The following is a 19,840-nucleotide window of genomic DNA, read 5'->3' as shown; positions in this document are numbered from 1 at the left end:
AACTTCTGCCATGAAAGTACTCAAAGTCTCATGAGTCAAACGAGTAGGTTTAGCTTGGAGTAACATTGCATCTAAAATGCGCCTAGCTACACCTATTACATCATTTGAACATATATGCAGTTCCTTGCATGCTCCTACAAAATTAGTACCTCTATCCGAGCGAATTAACTTAGCCGGACCATCAACATGGGGACAAGGTGCTTTGGGGGGCTACCGCAAAGCACCCTCCCAATGTTGAGGGCATGTGGCCTGGTACAGTTCAGGAGGGGGGCTCTCTCGTCCCCCCTCTTTTCCTGCGGCCTGCCAGGTTGCGTGCTCGGATAAGGGTCTGGTATGGATTTTTGGAGGGACCCCACGCCATTTTTTTTTTAATTTTGGCGCGGGGTTCCCCTTAAAATCCATACCAGACCTAAAAGGTCTGGTATAGATTTTGAGGGGGACCCCACGCCATTTTCTTTTTTAAATTTTGGCCCGGGTTCCCCTTAATATCCATACCAGACCTGAAAGGCCTGGTATGGAATTTAGGGGGACCCCCCGCACCATTTTTTTTTTTAATTTTGGTTTGGGGTTCCCCGGTGGGGAATTCCCATGCTGTTTTTATCAATGAACTTCTATGTGTATTGTCGGACCGGCAATGCAATAGCCTGGAGTAGTTTTAAATGACTTTTTTTCCTTTGAAATGTCATTTTGCTGTCAGACTGTTCTAAACACAGGAAACATGCGCCCCTTTACAGGCAAACTATAGACACCCCCCAGGTACGAAATTTAAAGGGATATTACACTTTTATTGTTTCACTTTAAGCATTATTAAAATCACTGCTCCCGAAAAAACGGCCGTTTTTAAAACTTTTTTTTGCATTGATCCATGTCCCCTGGGGCAGGACCCAGGTCCCCAAACACTTTTTATGACAATAACTTGCATACAAGCCTTTAAAATTAGCACTTTTGTTTATTCATGTTCGTGTCCCATAGACTTTAACAGTGTTCGCGTGTTCGAACAAATTTTTTGCCTGTTCGCATGTTCTGGTGCGAACCGAACAGGGGGGTGTTCGGCTCATCCCTAATGAACATACTACACCATGTGATGGCTTTACTTCTTCTCTTGAGATATACCTTTGATAAAGTGTTATTTACAACTTGTGACCATTTCCTGCTTGGAGGAGTTTTAAGCTGAGCCTGTCGGCAGATGGATTGGTTCCCTTGTGAGCCATACCTGGGGCCTTCTATTTGCTTGTTTTGTCCACCTGCAATAGTGGTCAATACCATTTGGTAAGAGGCTGTGTGTGTCATTGTTGGAGGTGGTGGATTTCTCTGGGGGTCACGCTTTGATCTCATTTGAGAACCATTGCATGTGGAAAAGGAATGGGCATTACTGTATATTCACCTTGGTGTAAATTGATTTAGTGGAGCTACACTTCTGTTTTATTTTATCTCATATGTTTGCAGCCAGCAAATTGTGTTAGCAGCCTTTTATACATTATCTTGGGCTAAAGCGCAGGTTTTTGTTTATTTTTTATTTTCATGTACTGAACTTTTATTTGGATAGTGTGGGAGAGGTTTGGACAATTTATTCCAATTAAGAGCTAATAAAAAGACTCATGGGGCGTACACACGGTTGGACTTTTCGGCTACAAAAGTCCGATGGACCAAATCCGACGGAAAATCCGATCATGTGTGGGCTTCCCCGGACTTTTAGCGGACTTTTCCAGTTGCAAATCTGATGGACTCTAGATTTGGAACATGCTTCAAATCTTTACGTCATAACTCCGCTGGACCCAGAAATCCGCTCGTCTGTATGCTAGTCCGATGGACAAAGACCCATGGTAGGGCAGCTATTGGCTACTGGCTATCAACTTCCTTATTTTAGTTCGGTGTACGTCATCACGTACAAATCCGTCTGACTTTTGTGTGATAGTATGTAGGCAAGTTCGTTCGTTAGAAAGTCTGCAGCAAGTCCGCCAAAAGTCCGTCGAAAGTTTGTCGGACGGGCTGTCGGACTTTTGTAGCCGAAAAGTCCGTCCGTGTGTACGCCCCATAACTTAAAAAATTAACTAAATAGGTTTCTCACTGTATAAAATGATTTCTTGCTTTTAATATTTTGGGTTAAACCTCTTGATGCTCATGTAACACATATGTGTGGTGAGTAGGGATGAGCCGAACACCCCCCTGTTCGGTTCGCACCAGAACATGCGAACAGGAAAAAAGTTCGTTCGAACACGCGAACACCGTTAAAGTCTATAGGACACGAACATGAATAAACAAAAGTGCTAATTTTAAAGGCTAATATGCAAGTTATTGTCATAAAAAGTGTTTGGGGACCTGGGTCCTGCCCCAGGGGACATGGATCAATGCAAAAAAAAGTTTTAAAAACGGCCGTTTTTTCAGGAGCAGTGATTTTAATAATGCTTAAAGTCAAACAATAAAAGTGTAATATCCCTTTAAATTTCGTACCTGGGGGGTGTCTATAGTATGCCTGTAAAGGGGCGCATGTTTCCTGTGTTTAGAACAGTCTGACAGCAAAATGACATTTTGAAGGAAAAAACTTATTTAAAACTACCCGCGGCTATTGCATTGCCGACAATACACATAGAAGTTCATTGATAAAAACGGCATGGGAATTCCCCAAAGGGGAACCCCAAACCAAAATTAAAAAAAAAAAATGACGTGGGAGTCCTCCTAAATTCCATACCAGGCCCTTCAGGTCTGGTATGGATATTAAGGGGAACCCCGGCCAAAATTTAAAAAAAAAAATGACGTGGGGTTCCCCCTAAATTCCATACCAGACCCTTCAGGTCTGGTATGGATTTTAAGGGGAACCCCGCGCCAAAAAAAAAAAAACGGCGTGGGGTCCCCCCAAAAATCCATACCAGACCCTTATCCGAGCACGCAACCTGGCAGGCCGCAGGAAAAGAGGGGGGGACGAGAGTGCGGCCCCCCCCTCCTGAACCATACCAGGCCACATGCCCTCAACATTGGGAGGGTGCTTTGGGGTAGCCCCCCAAAACACCTTGTCCCCATGTTGATGAGGACAAGGGCCTCATCCCCACAACCCTGGCCGGTGGTTGTGGGGGTCTGCGGGCGGGGGGCTTATCGGAATCTGGAAGCCCCCTTTAACAAGGTGACCCCCAGATCCCGGCCCCCCCCCTGTGTGAAATGGTACCATTTCACGAAAAAAGTGTCAAAAATGTTAAAAATGACAAGAGACAGTTTTTGACAATTCCTTTATTTAAATGCTTCTTCTTTCTTCTATCTTCCTTCATCTTCTGGTTCTTCTGGTTCTTCTGGCTCTTCTGGTTCTTCCTCCGGCGTTCTCGTCCAGCATCTCCTCCGCGGCGTCTTCTATCTTCTTTTCCTCGGGCCGCTCCGCACCCATGGCATGGGGGGGAGGCTCCCGCTCTTCTCTTCTTCTTTTCTTCTCTTCTTCTCTTCTTCATTTTCTTCTCCAGGCCGCTCCGCAATCCATGCTGGCATGGAGGGAGGCTCCCGCTGTGTGACGGCGCTCCTCGTCTGACAGTTCTTAAATAACGGGGGGGCGGGGCCACTCGGTGACCCCGCCCCACTCTGACGCACGGTGACTTGACGGGACTTCCCTGTGAAGTCACGGGGAATGCCACAGGGAAGTCCCGTCATGTCCCGTGCGTCAGAGGTGGGCGGGGTCACCAGGTGCCCCCCCCCCGTTATTTAAGAACTGTCAGACGAGGAGCGCCGTCACACAGCGGGAGCCTCCCTCCATGCCAGCATGGATTGCGGAGCGGCCCGGAGAAGAAAATGAAGAAGAGAAGAAGAGAAGAAAAGAAGAAGAGAAGAGCGGGAGCCTCCCCCCCATGCCATGGGTGCGGTGCGGCCCGAGGAGAAGAAGATAGAAGACGCCGCGGAGGAGATGCTGGACGAGAACGCCGGAGGAAGAACCAGAAGAGCCAGAAGAACCAGAAGATGAAGGAAGATAGAAGAAAGAAGAAGCATTTAAATAAAGGAATTGTCAAAAACTGTCTCTTGTCATTTTTAACATTTTTGACACTTTTTTCGTGAAATGGTAGGGGTATAAGTACCCCCTTACCATTTCACACAGGGGGGGGCCGGGATCTGGGGGTCACCTTGTTAAAGGGGGCTTCCAGATTCCGATAAGCCCCCCGCCCGCAGACCCCCACAACCACCGGCCAGGGTTGTGGGGATGAGGCCCTTGTCCTCATCAACATGGGGACAAGGTGTTTTGGGGGGCTACCCCAAAGCACCCTCCCAATGTTGAGGGCATGTGGCCTGGTACGGTTCAGGAGGGAGGGGGGGCCACACTCTCGTCCCCCCCTCTTTTCCTGCGGCCTGCCAGGTTGCGTGCTCGGATAAGGGTCTGGTATGGATTTTTGGGGGGACCCCACGCCGTTTTTTTTTTTTTTTTTTTTGGCGCGGGGTTCCCCTTAAAATCCATACCAGACCTGAAGGGTCTGGTATGGAATTTAGGGGGAACCCCACGTCATTTTTTTTTTTTAATTTTGGCCGGGGTTCCCCTTAATATCCATATCAGACCTGAAGGGCCTGGTATGGAATTTAGGGGGACTCCCACGTCATTTTTTTTTTTTTAATTTTGGTTCGGGGTTCCCCTTTGGGGAATTCCCATGCCATTTTTATCAATGAACTTCTATGTGTATTGTCGGCAATGCAATAGCCGCGGGTAGTTTTAAATGAGTTTTTTCCTTCGAAATGTCATTTTGCTGTCAGATTGTTCTAAACACGGGAAACATGCGCCCCTTTACTGGCATACTATAGACACCCCCCAGGTACGAAATTTAAAGGGATATTACACTTTTATTGATTGACTTTAAGCATTATTAAAATCACTGCTCCTGAAAAAACTGCCGTTTTTAAAACTTTTTTTTGCATTGATCCATGTCCCCTGGGGCAGGACCCAGGTCCCCAAACACTTTTTATGACAATAACTTGCATATTAGCCTTTAAAATTAGCACTTTTGATTTATCCCATAGACTTTTAAAGGGTGTTCCGCGGCATTCGAATTTGCCGCGAACACCCCAAATTGTTCGCTGTTCGGCGAACTTGCGAACAGCCAATGTTGGTGAGTAGGGATGAGCTTCGAGTTCGAGTCGAACTCATGTTCGACTCGAACATTGGCTGTTCGCAAGTTCACCGAACAGCGAACAATTTGGGGTGTTCGCGGCAAATTTGAATGCCGCGGAACACCCTTTAAAAGTCTATGGGAGAAATCAAAAGTGCTAATTTTAAAGGCTAATATGCAAGTTATTGTCATAAAAAGTGTTTGGGGACCTGGGTCCTGCCCCAGGGGACATGGATCAATGCAAAAAAAAGTTTTAAAAACGGCCGTTTTTTTCAGGAGCAGTGATTTTAATAATACTTAAAGTCAATCAATAAAAGTGTAATATCCCTTTAAATTTCGTACCTGGGGGGTGTCTATAGTGTGCCTGTAAAGGGGCCCATGTTTCCTGTGTTTAGAACAGTCTGACAGCAAAATGACATTTTGAAGGAAAAAACTCATTTAAAACTACCCGCGGCTATTGCATTGCCGACAATACACATAGAAGTTCATTGATAAAAACGGCATGGGAATTCCCCAAAGGGGAACCCCGAACCAAAATTAAAAAAAAAAATGACGTGGGGGTCCCCCTAAATTCCATACCAGGCCCTTCAGGTCTGGTATGGATATTAAGGGGAACCCCGGCCAAAATTAAAAAAAAAAATGACGTGGGGTTCCCCCTAAATTCCATACCAGACCCTTCAGGTCTGGTATGGATTTTAAGGGGAACCCCGCGCCAAAAAAAAAAAAAAACGGCGTGGGGTCCCCCCAAAAATCCATACCAGACCCTTATCCGAGCACGCAACCTGGCAGGCCGCAGGAAAAGAGGGGGGGACGAGAGTGCGGCCCCCCCTCCCTCCTGAACCGTACCAGGCCACATGCCCTCAACATTGGGAGGGTGCTTTGGGGTAGCCCCCCAAAACACCTTGTCCCCATGTTGATGAGGACAAGGGCCTCATCCCCACAACCCTGGCCGGTGGTTGTGGGGGTCTGCGGGCGGGGGGCTTATCGGAATCTGGAAGCCCCTTTTAACAAGGTGACCCCCAGATCCCGGCCCCCCCCCTGTGTGAAATGGTAAGGGGGTACATAAGTACCCCTACCATTTCACGAAAAAAGTGTCAAAAATGTTAAAAATGACAAGAGACAGTTTTTGACAATTCCTTTATTTAAATGCTTCTTCTTTCTTCTATCTTCCTTCATCTTCTGGTTCTTCTGGCTCTTCTGGTTCTTCTGGTTCTTCCTCCGGCGTTCTCGTCCAGCATCTCCTCCGCGGCGTCTTCTGTCTTCTTCTCCTCGGGCCGCTCCGCACCCATGGCATGGAGGGGAGGCTCCCGCTGTTCTCTTCTTCTCTTCTTCTTTTCTTCTTTTCTTCTTTTCTTCTCTTCTTCTCTTCTTCTTCATTTTCTTCTCCGGGCCGCTCCGCAATCCATGCTGGCATGGAGGGAGGCTCCCGCTGTGTGACGGCGCTCCTCGTCTGACAGTTCTTAAATAACGGGGGGGCAGGGCCACCCGGTGACCCCGCCCCCCTCTGACGCACGGTGACTTGACGGGACTTCCCTGTGGCATTCCCTGTGACGTCACAGGGAAGTCCAGTCAAGTCACCGTGCGTCAGAGGGGGGCGGGGTCACCGGGTGGCCCCGCCCCCCCCGTTATTTAAGAACTGTCACACGAGGAGCGCCGTCACACAGCGGGAGCCTCCCTCCATGCCAGCATGGATTGCGGAGCGGCCCGGAGAAGAAAATGAAGAAGAAGAGAAGAAGAGAAGAAAAGAAGAAAAGAAGAAAAGAAGAAGAGAAGAAGAGAAGAAGAGAACAGCGGGAGCCTCCCCCCCATGCCATGGGTGCGGAGCGGCCCGAGGAGAAGAAGACAGAAGACGCCGCGGAGGAGATGCTGGACGAGAACGCCGGAGGAAGAACCAGAAGAGCCAGAAGAACCAGAAGATGAAGGAAGATAGAAGAAAGAAGAAGCATTTAAATAAAGGAATTGTCAAAAACTGTCTCTTGTCATTTTTAACATTTTTGACACTTTTTTCGTGAAATGGTAGGGGTACTTATGTACCCCCTTACCATTTCACACAGGGGGGGCCGGGATCTGGGGGTCACCTTGTTAAAGGGGGCTTCCAGATTCCCATAAGCCCCCCGCCCGCAGACCCCCACAACCACCGGCCAGGGTTGTGGGGATGAGGCCCTTGTCCTCATCAACATGGGGACAAGGTGTTTTGGGGGGCTACCCCAAAGCACCCTCCCAATGTTGAGGGCATGTGGCCTGGTACGGTTCAGGAGGGAGGGGGGGCCGCACTCTCGTCCCCCCCTCTTTTCCTGCGGCCTGCCAGGTTGCGTGCTCGGATAAGGGTCTGGTATGGATTTTTGGGGGGACCCCACGCCGTTTTTTTTTTTTTTTTTGGCGCGGGGTTCCCCTTAAAATCCATACCAGACCTGAAGGGTCTGGTATGGAATTTAGGGGGAACCCCACGTCATTTTTTTTTTAAAATTTTGGCCGGGGTTCCCCTTAATATCCATACCAGACCTGAAGGGCCTGGTATGGAATTTAGGGGGACCCCCACGTCATTTTTTTTTTTTAATTTTGGTTCGGGGTTCCCCTTTGGGGAATTCCCATGCCGTTTTTATCAATGAACTTCTATGTGTATTGTCGGCAATGCAATAGCCGCGGGTAGTTTTAAATGAGTTTTTTCCTTCAAAATGTCATTTTGCTGTCAGACTGTTCTAAACACAGGAAACATGCGCCCCTTTACAGGCACACTATAGACACCCCCCAGGTACGAAATTTAAAGGGATATTACACTTTTATTGTTTGACTTTAAGCATTATTAAAATCACTGCTCCTGAAAAAACGGCCGTTTTTAAAACTTTTTTTTGCATTGATCCATGTCCCCTGGGGCAGGACCCAGGTCCCCAAACACTTTTTATGACAATAACTTGCATATAAGCCTTGAAAATTAGCACTTTTGATTATTCATGTTCATGTCCCATAGACTTTAACGGTGTTCGCATGTTCGAACGAACTTTTTTCCTGTTCGCATGTTCTGGTGCGAACCGAACAGGGGGGTGTTCGGCTCATCCCTAGTGGTGAGAAAAGGATGGGCTTTAACACCCAACCATCACAAATATGTGTTGCCAGGCGGACAATGCTCTGTGCTGTGCTGTGAAAGACAGTTCTTTGTCCCTCTAATGATCTGTAGTGGGTGGGTCCAGTTCCCAATCATGTGACCACTGTGACAGCCATATTTCCCACCCCCAGGAATTTGGAACTTTTTAAAGAGATGCAGGGTCGGCGGAAAGTTAAAGCTACTTAAAGTGAAACTCATAGTAAAATGGTCTGCTTACATTGTCTGGGCCCCCTCCTCTTTACAAATCATCTATTAGTGTGACATGAACCTTTGGGCGAGATCTTAGAAAATGCAGAGCAGTTGAAATCTCACAAGAAGATGCTCTTGCAAGTGACTGGAGTGTCCTTTCCAGAAATTTTGCTTGCATTTCCCCAGGAACTTTTTTTTTACACGTATAACTTAACATGCATTAACAGAAGGTGATTTGTAATGGGGAAGGGGGCCAGGGTAATTTATGTGCACCTTGCATCTGGTTATCATGTTATATTTTGCTCTCTGTGTCCCAATGGGGAGATTTCCCTTCACTTCTTCTCCTAAAACAAAACAGGAAATAAGAGACATAGGCAACAAAAAAACAGTAACCTTTCTCAATCTTCTTACTGCAGACAGGTTTATTTAAAGTCCTGACTAAAATACACTATATTGTCAAAAGTATTGGGGTGCTTGTTTTTACACTCACATGAACTTTAATGGCATCCCAATCTTAGTCTGTAGGGTTCAATATTGAGTTGGCCCACCCTTTGCATTTATAACAGCTTCGACTCTTCTGGGAAGGCTGTCCACAAGGTTTAGGAGTGTGTCTATGGGAATGTTTGACGATTTTTCCAGAAACGCATTTGTAGGGTCAGGCACTGATGTTGGACGAAAAGGCCTGGCTCGCAGTCTCTGCTCTAATTCATCCTAAAGGTGTTCTTTTGGGTTGAGCTCAGGACTCCGTGCAAGCCAGCCAAGTTCTTCCACTCCAAACTCGCTCACCCATGTCTTTATGGACCTTGCTTTGTGCACTGGTGCGCAGTCATGTTGGAACAGGAAGGGGCCATCCCCCAAACTCTTCCCACAAAGTTGGGAGCATGAAATTGTCCAAAATGTCTTGGTATGCTGATGCCTTAAGATTTCCCTTCACTGGAACTAAGCCCGACCCCTGAAAAACAACCCCACACCATAATCCCCACACCATAATCTTTCCTCCACCAAATAATTTGGACCAGTGCATAAAGCAAGGTCCATAAAGACACGGATGAGTGAGTGAGTCTGGGATGGAGGAACTTGACTGGCCTGCACAGAGTCCTGACCTCAAGTCGATAGAACACCTTTGAGATGAATTAGAGCGGAGGCCTTCGCATCCAACATCAGTGCCTGACCTCACAAATGCACTTCTGGAAGAATGTGTATCAAATCATGTGCATTTTGCATTTAACCACTTCAGCCCCGGAAGAATTTACCTTCTTCCTGACCAGAGCACTTTTTGCGATTCGGCACTGCGTTGATTTAACTGACAATTGCGCGGTCGTGCGACGTGGCTCCCAAACAAAATTGAAATCCTTTTTTCCCCACAAATAGAGCTTTCTTTTGGTTGTATTTAATCACCTCTGCGGTTTTTATTTTTTGTGCTATAAACAAAAAAAGAGCATCAATTTTGAAAAAAAAAACAATATTTTTTACTTTTTGCTATAATAAATATACCCCAAAAATATATAAAAAACACATTTTTTCCTCAGTTTAGGCCGATATGTATTCTTCTACATGTTTTTGATAAAATAAATTGCAATAAGCGTATATTGATTGGTTTGCGCAAAAGTTATAGCATCTACAAAATAGGGGATAGTTTTATGGCATTTTTATTATAATTTTATTTTATTAGTCATGACGGCAATCTGCGATTGTTATCATGACTGCAACATTATGGTGGACAAATCAGACACTTTTGACACTCATTTGGGACCATTGTCATTTATACAGCGATCAATGCTATAAAAATGCACTGATTACTGTGTAAATGACACTGACAGGGAAGGGGTTAAACACTAGAGAGTGATCAAGGGGTTAAGTGTGTCCTAGGGAGTGATTCTAACTGTGGGGGATAGGCTACTACTCACATGACAGCGATCACTGCTCCCGATGACTGGGAGCAGGGATCTCTGTCTTGTCACAAGGAAGAACTGGGAAATGCCTTGTTTACATCTCCCCGTTCTTGTGCTCCATGACACGATCGCGGGCACCCAGCGGACATCAAGTCTGCGGGACCCGCGGTCACAGAGCATGCGGTGGCGCGAGTGCGCCCACAATGCCGCATCTTAAAGCGGACGTACCTGTATGCCCATTTGCCATTTTGCCATTTGCCATTTTGCCGACGTATATCATCATGCACTGGTCAGCATGTGGTTAAATAGCATTAATCTTTGAGTCTGTTTTGGGACCAAATCAACAGTTTTAGTTGAAGGACCAACAGATGACCAAACTCAAAGAAAAACATGTAAATGTTCCTCATGCTGCAGAACAAGGCATGGTAAGTCTGTAATGGGGAAAGAATAAGCTGCAGGGAGACCACTGACAATATTGACAGATCAAAAATATTAACCCTCCTGGCGCTATTCCTGAGTCTGGCTCGGGGTGGGTTTTCAATACCAAAAGCGGTATCCCCGAGACTCGGGATCACATTGCAGGATCCTTGTAGATGTTACTTACCTTGTCCCCTGGATCCTGCAATGTCTCCCCGCTATGATCTGCGAGCTGCCATGTCTTGCTCGATTCACAGTGCTGAGCTCCGTTCCCTGCGAGCGTTGCGACGCACGGGGACGGAGTTCGGCGCCAAATTCAAAAAGTAAAAAACACAGTACAGATACAGTATACTGTAATCCTATAGATTACAGTACTGTATCAAATAATTACACATCCCCTTTGTCCCTAGTGGTCTGTCCAGTGTCCTGCATGCAGTTTTATATTATAAAAACTGTTCTTTCTGCCTGGAAACTGGAGATTGTCCATAGCAACCAAAACCGTCCCTTTACATCAAAAGTGGTTTTAGACCAGCTAGAAAACATCGATAATAAATTAGAATCACTCGCAGAATTGAGTGATATGTCCCGTACACACGGACGGATTTTCCGACGGAAAATGTGTGATAGGACCTTGTTGTGGGAAATTCCGACCGTGTGTAGGCTCCATCACACATTTTCCATCGGATTTTCCGACACACAAAGTTTGAGAGCAGGATATAAAATTTTCCGACAACAAAATCCGTTGTCGGAAATTCCGATCGTGTGTACACAAATCCGATGTACAAAGTGCCACGCATGCTCAGAATAAATAAAGAGATGAAAGCTATTGGCCACTGCCCCGTTTATAGTCCCGACGTACGTGTTTTATGTCACCACGTTTAGAACGATCGGATTTTCCGACAACTTTGTGTGACCGTGCGTATGCAAGACAAGTTTGAGCCAACATCCGTCGGAAAAAATCCTAGGATTTTGTTGTCGGAATGTCCGAACAAAGTCCGACCGTGTGTACGGGGCATTAGTGATTTGTGGGGAAATCCATCATCAAACACTAAAAGTAACGAAAGTGACAATTCTGCAACTGAGCAAATTTCAGTGTTTTTGAGTTGATTACATTATTGAATAATTTTTATTATTATTATATTATTATTTGTTATAATTATTTATAGTTATTTATTATATTATAATTTATGATTTTGTTTTTCAAACCTTATCATACCCGGGATGTCTACTAGACTCTTGTTTGGACAGATTTAAGTGAATTATTCCTAAGAATTACAGGCCTACATTATAAAACGCCAAATTTCTGTGCAAAATAATTGTAACGCTTTCAGCATCAAAAATCTGAAATAATCATACCGCCAGGGAGGTTAATAAAAATGTATAGCCAACAAGAAATTCAAGAAATGAGAAGCAAAATACAAAAGTTATCTACTGTATGTCACCTGACTCAAATTTATATGCCTGTAGAAAACACAAAATAACAGAAATTTACCAAGTCTATACCAAAAATTGGAAAGTTTTTTTGTACAAGTACTAAAAAAGCAAGAGTCTGAATATGAAATGAACAAACATGGCTGACCCATGTCAATATTTAATTACAACTAAAAACTATAATGTTTTTAACCACTTGCCTACTGCCCACAGTAGTTTTACTGCAATCAGGCGGTAGCTGCAAGCCAGGCAGCGCATCTGTATGTTGCCCAGAACATGCTCCCTGGCCACTGGACACAACAGATTGCGGCTCTTGGTACCCAGGCACTTTGAGTGGCCTTGGTATCACATGATTGCTATGGGCTTCATTCACAACAGCTGTGCTTAGTATTGTGATGCTGTGATTAGCCCACAACTATCACATCCTGCCTGGGCCACTCGCAGCATCCTGTATCATGTGTTGGCTGTGGGCCAATCATGGCATTACAATAGTAATCATAGCTGTTATGAATAAAACCCATTCATGATAGTTTAAAACATTGTTACAAGGTTCATCACTGTAACAGCAATGAAAGTATCTATGGTGACATTGAACTACTCAGGTGAAAGTATTTAAAAAAAATAGAAAAAAAAGCAAAGTTAAAAAATGTAATAAAAAAATATTTAAGTTTCTTTTTTATTATATCATACAGCCACCAGGCAGTATCCCTGATCACCACCACACCAGTCATATGATGATGCTGCACTGCACTGGTGACAGTATGTAAAAAAAAAAAATACATAAATAATAATTTGATTTCCTAATTTTCCTAATAATTGTGACAAAAAAAACTTCCAAAAAAGTGCCATGCCTCTTAGTAACCTCTTACGTCTATTTTCCAAAAAAGGGGTCAATTGGGGGGTATTTGTACTGTCCTGGCATTTGTGGGCCTCAAGAAATTAGATAGGCCATCAGGACATCAGGATTGATCAATTTTTAAATACATTTAACATAGTATGTAGATGCTAAAACTTTCACACAAACCAATTAATATACACTTTATTGGGATTTTTTTTCATCAAAGACATGTAGCAGAATACATTTTGGCCTAAATTTATGAAGACATTTGATTTTATTGGATATGTTTTATAACAAAAAGTAGAAAATATCTTTTGTTTTTTTCAAAATGTTCAGCCTTGTTTCATTTATATAACAAAAAATAAAAAACCCAGTGGTGATCAAATAAAATCAAAAGAAAGCTCTATTTGTGTGAAAAAATAATATATTGGCTAAATGTAGAAAAATTCCCTAATCAATACTCAACTATTGTATTACATGTGTTAATTGAATCATGCTTGACTGTAACTAGCAAATGGTTATTCGCTCCTAATGTATCTGAAGTTATCCATAGAGGTGCATCTCAATAAAATTTGAATATCATCAAAAAGTTTATTTATTTCAGTAATTCTATTCAAAAAGTGAAACTCATATTTTATATAGATTCATTACATAGAGCATGATATATTTCAAACATTTCTTTGTTTCAATGTTGATGATTATGGCTTACAGCTATTTACATCCCAAAAATTCAGTATCTCATAAAATTTGAGTATAGTGAAAAGTTCAATATTGAAGACTCAAGTCCTACTCTAATCAGCTAATTAATTCAAAACACCTAAATGGTCTTTCAGTCTGGTTCAGTAGGTTACACAATCATGGGGAACACTGCTGACTTGACAGTTGTCCAGAACAGTGTTTATCAACCCTGTCCTCAAGTACCCCCAACAGGCCATGTTTTCAGGTTTTACTTTATCTTGCACAGGTGCTTTAAATCAGAGTCAATGGCTTGGTATTTTGGACAGCTATTTTATCTAAGAGAAATCCCCAAAAAATGGCCTGTTAGGAGTACTTGAGGACAGGGTTGAGAACCACTGGTCCAGAAGACCTCCACAAGGAGGGTAAGTCAAAAAAGGTCATTGCTAAAGAAGCTGGCTGTTTACAGAGTGCCATATTCAAGCATATTAATGAAAAGTTGAGTGGAAGGAAAAAGTGTGGTAGAAAAAGGTGGAAAAGCAACAGGAATAACCGCAGCCTTGAGAGGATTGTGAAGCAAAGGCCATTCAATAATTTGGGGGAGATTCACAAAGAGTGGACTATGGCTGGTGTCAGTGCTTCAAATGCCACCACATAAGCACATGGGCTACAACTGTCGCATTCCTTTTGTTAAGCCACTCCTGAACCAGAGAGGTCAGAAGCGTCTTACCTAAGGAGTAAAAGGACTGGACTGTTGCTCAGTGGTCCTAAGTCCTCTTTTTGGATGAAAGTAAATTTTGCATTTCATTTGGATATCAAGGTCCCAGAGTCTGGAGGAAGAGTGGAGAGGCACAGAATGCAAGTTGCATGAGGTCCAGTGTGAAGTTTCTACAGTCAGTGATGATTTAGGGAGCCATGTCTTTCACTGGTGTTTGCCCACTGTGTTTTATCAAGTCCAAAGTCAGCACAGCCCTCTTCCAGGAAATTCTAGAGCACTTCATGCTTCCCTCTGCTGACCAGATTTATGGAGATGCTGATTTCATTTTCCAGCAGGACTTGGCACCCACCCACACTGCCAAAACTACCAATACCTGATTTAATGATCATAGTATCACTGTGCTTTATTGCCATCAAACTCGTCTGACCTAAACCCCATAGAGAATCTGTGGGGTATTGTCAAAAGGAAGATGAGAGACACCAGACCCAACAATGCAGAAAGCTGCTATCAAAGCAACCTGAGCTTTCATAACACCTCAGCAGCACCATAGGCTGATCGCCTCCATGCCACGCCACATTGATGCAGTAATTCATGCAAAAGGTGCCCCGACCAAGTTTTGAGTGCATACTATACTATACTATACTATACTATACTATACTGTACATGGATATAGTTTTCAGTAAGCCAACATATCTGTGTTGAAAATCCTTTTTTTTATTGGGCTCTCTCCTCCTCCCCTCCCAAGTGACATCAGCAGGGAAATTTCGGCCCCTCTCGCTGCATTTGTCAGAGGAGGAAAGGAGAGATCTGGCCGGTCATGTGATCGCGATCTCGGCTCTGAAATTAGGTATTTACAGCATTTATTTTTAATATTGTAATACTAAAATAGGAGGCAGTGCTGCTGGTATACATGTTAGAGTGTTTTAACAACCACTTTAACATGTACTGCATATCTAAACACCAATGAAGAAATAATATGTTACTGTAATGCTGTGTACACAGGATCGGACATTTCGACAACAAAACGGTGGATTTTTTTCCGACGAATGTTGGCTCAAACTTGTCTTGCATACACATGGTCACACAAATGTTGTCAAAAATTCCAAACGTCAAGAACGCGGTGATGTACAACATGTATGATGAGCTGAGAAAAATGAAATTCAATAGCCAGTGCGGCTCTTCTGCTTGATTCCGAGCATGCGTGGAACTTTGTGAGTCGGAATTGTGTACACACGCTCAGAATTTCCTCGGAACCAGCTCTCAAACATTTGTTGTGGGAAATTCCGACAGCAAATGTCTTATGGAGCATACAAACGGTCGGATTTTCTGACAACAAGCTCACATCCAACATTTGTTGTTGGAAATTCCGACCGTGTGTACGCGGCATTAGTGTAGATGTTTGATATACTTCTCAATACGTTATACATAAAACACACTGCATGTTTTTAACTTTTTTAAATTATTCTCAGCATTTATTGTTTCTTGACTTGCAAGTTCAAAACTAGAATTACAAGTTTTCTAACAACTTTTTTCAAGTCCTTATTTCTCAGGCTGTATATCATTGGATTCAGCAGTGGGGTGACTGCTGTGTACAGTAATGACAAGAATTTTTTAATGTTCCATAACTCTTCTCTACTAGGTACCAAATAAACACAAACCATTGTACCATAGTAGATGGAAACAACAGTCAGGTGGGAGCTGCAGGTTGAAAAAACCTTTTGTCTGCCAGTAACTGATGGAATATTAAATATGGTGATAACAATATAAATATATGATACAATAATGACCGTGAAAGGAATAAAAACTAAAACAGCCGCAAACAATGCCCCTTCTAGCTCAACGTTGGTGGCATCAGAGCAAGAGAGTTTTATAAGAGGATGAAAGTCACAGAAAAAGTGGTCAATGATATTGGGGCCACAAAATTGTAATTTTGATATCCCAAATGCAAGAATCAATTCTATTAACATGCTTAATGTCCAAAATGTGATTACTGTTATCCAGCATACCCGGTGACTCATTATCAAAGTATAATGTAATGGTTTACAGATGGCCAAATATCTGTCATAAGCCATCACCGTCAGAAGAAAACACTGCAAAGCTTCTGGCATAGCAAAGAAATACAACTGAGTGATGCAATCAGAAAATGACATCATGGCCTCCTCAAACAAAACAGCATGGAGCGTGTTGGGGAGAATATCAGTAACTATTAAAATATCTGATAGAGAAAGCTGGGAGAGGAAGAAGTACATGGGAGAATGGAGGGATTTGCTGTAGGACACCAATGTGATGATCAGGAGGTTTCCACATATTGTCACACAATAAATCAAAATTAAAAATGTAAACATCAAACCTTGTATACTTTGGTGAGTTTTAAAACCAATGAGGTGGATCATGGTGATTCTGGTTATATTTTTCCCATCCATAACTTCAAAATAAAAAAAATAAACAAATATAATCTCTGTATTGTTGCCTTCATGAGCTGGGGAAATTATTTTTCCTTATTGTGGCCTAAGGTGGAATGATGAGCAAAATAAGAAAAATGACATATATGATGCTGTCTGTCACCGACATTAACACAGTAGTCTTTGCTTTTATCAGTCTTTCCCATAACAAAGCTTTATTACACATTGATCCATGCAGTGAGTCTGTGTTAAAGTGGTAGTAAAGTCTTTTTCTCGTGGCCATGACGCCTGTGCTCATGCACAGGAGTGACATCATTGCGGCTTGGCCAATCAGACAGCCAGAGCACTCGAACCCGGAAGGAAGACCAGGTGAAGATGGAAGCCCTGTCAGTGGTGACAGTGCACCGCTGAAGGGCTTCATTCTAAGGTAAGTATTTCATAATGTGCTAGTATGCAGTTTACTACTGTTTTACCTAGGTAACAGTCTGTTCGTTTTCAACTTACTTTAACAGACCAAGCTGTCCAGCAAAAGGGTTGGGACAGACCATTTAACACTAAAACAAATGGTTATAATTGTTCACTTTTATTTACTAGAAAAAAACACAAAGTAATAACCCAGCGCCAGTGGTGGACCACCCGGAGAGTTTATAACATGTGCTGTATAACACATAAAATCTGTATATTCCACACAGCACATACACAATGTAGAGAGGGGAAACCATCAACAATAACCCGTGCAGCCAGACAAACTGTAACTGATAGAAACAGATCATAACAAAAAAAACACATGAAGTCCAGCACTCAGGATATTTGTGTAGAAAATAAAATGCAATATGCAACAGGCGTAAATTGTATGTTTTAATAAAACAGTGATAAACCTGTCATAGATAATACTCTAAGGTAACAGTAGTAACTATTAGTGAAACCAAGTTAAGAAGCACTGTAATAAAAACACATAATCGTAGAGGAAAACATACACACAATAACGCAGTATTAAAAAGTAAATTCTCACAATGATAAAATTAAATGAATAATGCACTGAACATCAGCATGTGCTTGAATGGGGGGACAGTCAGCCTTGGACAACGGGAGACTAACACTGGAGATCCATCCAATATGAATATATCCCACGGGAACCACTGGGTAAAGTGATGGAAGCCAAGTTCAGGCTTGGAGCAGGTAACAGTGGATGAGATGTTAGGGGTAAAACAAAAGTACTTACAGCCAAAAAGAGGTGCACGAGACTACCTCATTCCTTGGGGAGGCAGGCGTCCTATGGGGGAGCTCGCTGGCTCAGGCAGATGATGAGAAAGCCGCGGTGTGGAGGTACATGACTCCGCTGTGCGGAGAACAGCCTGGCCGGAGCTTCGTGACTGTTGCGGATGACATCAGCACAGGGAAGCCGCTGTAGCGTCGGAGAGTGTAAACATACCGCTGGTCAAACGGAAGGTGTCTCCACGAGGATGAAACCTCTGTGATGGGGAGTGGTGACACTGCGCTGAGATAAAAACTGAATCTGGGAAACCAATCAAGGGGGAGAAGGTGCTTGCGGCAGGCTGATGGAGCTCACATCTGACTACCCAGCCTGGGAAATAGCCAAAAAAACATATAGGCAATGGAAAAATGAAAAATAAAAAATAAAAAAATAAAAGATTGAAACAAAAAGGGGAAAAAAACTTGTCTGGAAAGTGCTGATCCCGGATGGAGTGGTGAGGGTGATGAGAAACTGCCAATGCTGGTTGAAGGGTGACTTCACAGAAATGGTGGATACATGGGTGAATAGATCAAAAGTCACAGTGAAAGGCTCCCGCTGGGGCCTCTGCCATTTGGTTGCCTTGACGACGCGTTTCTCGCATGATCGCTTTGTCATAGTCCTTTAATTTTATCATTGTGAGAATTTACTTTTTTATACTGTGTTATTGTGTGTATGTTTTCCTCTACGATTATGTGTTTTTATTACAGTGCTTCTTAACTTGGTTTCACTAATAGTTACTACTGTTACCTTAGAGTATTATCTATGACAGGTTTATCACTGTTTTATTAAAACATACAATTTACGTCTGTTGCATATTGCATTTTGTTTTCTACACAAATATCCTGAGCGCTGGACTTCATGTGTTTTTTTTTTTCACTTTTATTTACTAAAACCCTTATCCCTAAACAAAAGAAAGTCCCATCTGGAAATTGGGTTTAATGTTTTATTCACTTATGTAAAGCCAATCTAAATCTACCAGTCCATCTAACACTACCCTCTCCACGGGTAGACAGTGCTGCTCCCCAAGGGTGGCTATGTTGATCCTCCATAGATGCAGTGGAGGGTGAGTGTAGCTGTTCTAAGACAGGAATTGTGTTGCTGGAAGGATCACCACATGCAAATAAAGCTTCAAAAGCCTAAAAACTAATGCAAAGAGAAGAGAAACACAGGAGCCTCTAGGTTAGAACTGTAAACATTTTAATGAGATACAGGTGCATTATCCACTTACATGGAGGTTAGGGAAGTAAGGCACAAGTCCATCCACACTGGCGTGGCGTTCACTGCAGAGCGTTGTTCCAAACAGCTGATTTTCGCCTGTAGGGGAGAAATCCTAGCCACCCTACAGGTGAAAATAAGCTGTTTGTAACATTAAAATGTTTACAGTTATAACCTAGAGGCGCCCGTGTTTCTCTTCTCTTTGCATATCTGGAGTGCTTTCAACTCCCCCCTCAAAGGCTGCCAAGGTTCTTTTGGTCTGTTAAAGTAATCTATACAGGTCCCCCCTCTTCATCTCTCCACCTCTACATATACTGAGTATTCCACTTCAAAGACTTATGCCCCGTACACACGACCGGACATTGATCGGACATTCCGACAACAAAATCCATGGATTTTTTCTGAGGGATGTTGGCTTAAACTTGTCTTGCATACACACGGTCACACAAAGTTGTCGGAATTTCCAAACGTCAACAACACAGGGACGTACAACACGTACGATGGTGCTAGAAAGAGGAAGTTCAATATCAAGTGCGCCATCCTTTGGGCTCCTTCCGCTAATCTCATGTTAGTAGAAGTTTGGTGACAGACAATTCGTGCTTTTCAGCCCCCTGCTTTTACGATCATTACTGCTCTTCA

At 43.3% G+C, this 19,840-nt stretch overlaps 1 protein-coding gene across 1 annotated transcript; it reads right to left on the bottom strand.

Annotated features, from left to right (window-relative positions):
* Nucleotides 1-15,801: 15,801 nt before the first annotated feature.
* On the bottom strand, nucleotides 15,802-16,752 carry LOC141134225 (olfactory receptor 11L1-like). Its single transcript, XM_073623806.1, has one exon. It carries the CDS (start codon nucleotides 16,750-16,752, stop codon nucleotides 15,802-15,804), a length of 951 nt encoding a protein of 316 aa, XP_073479907.1.
* Nucleotides 16,753-19,840: the final 3,088 nt, after the last annotated feature.

The sequence above is a fragment of the Aquarana catesbeiana genome, linkage group LG03 (genome assembly GCF_042186555.1).
Source record: "Aquarana catesbeiana isolate 2022-GZ linkage group LG03, ASM4218655v1, whole genome shotgun sequence".
NCBI classification, from domain to species: Eukaryota; Metazoa; Chordata; class Amphibia; order Anura; family Ranidae; genus Aquarana; species Aquarana catesbeiana.
The sequence above is the reverse complement of the archived record's forward strand: the minus strand, read 5'-3'. Positions and strand labels throughout refer to the sequence as shown.

Excerpts from the sequence above, each read along its gene's own strand:
- LOC141134225 (XM_073623806.1), bottom strand. The coding sequence starts at position 16,752 with ATGGATGGGAAAAATATAACCAGAATCACCATGATCCACCTCATTGGT.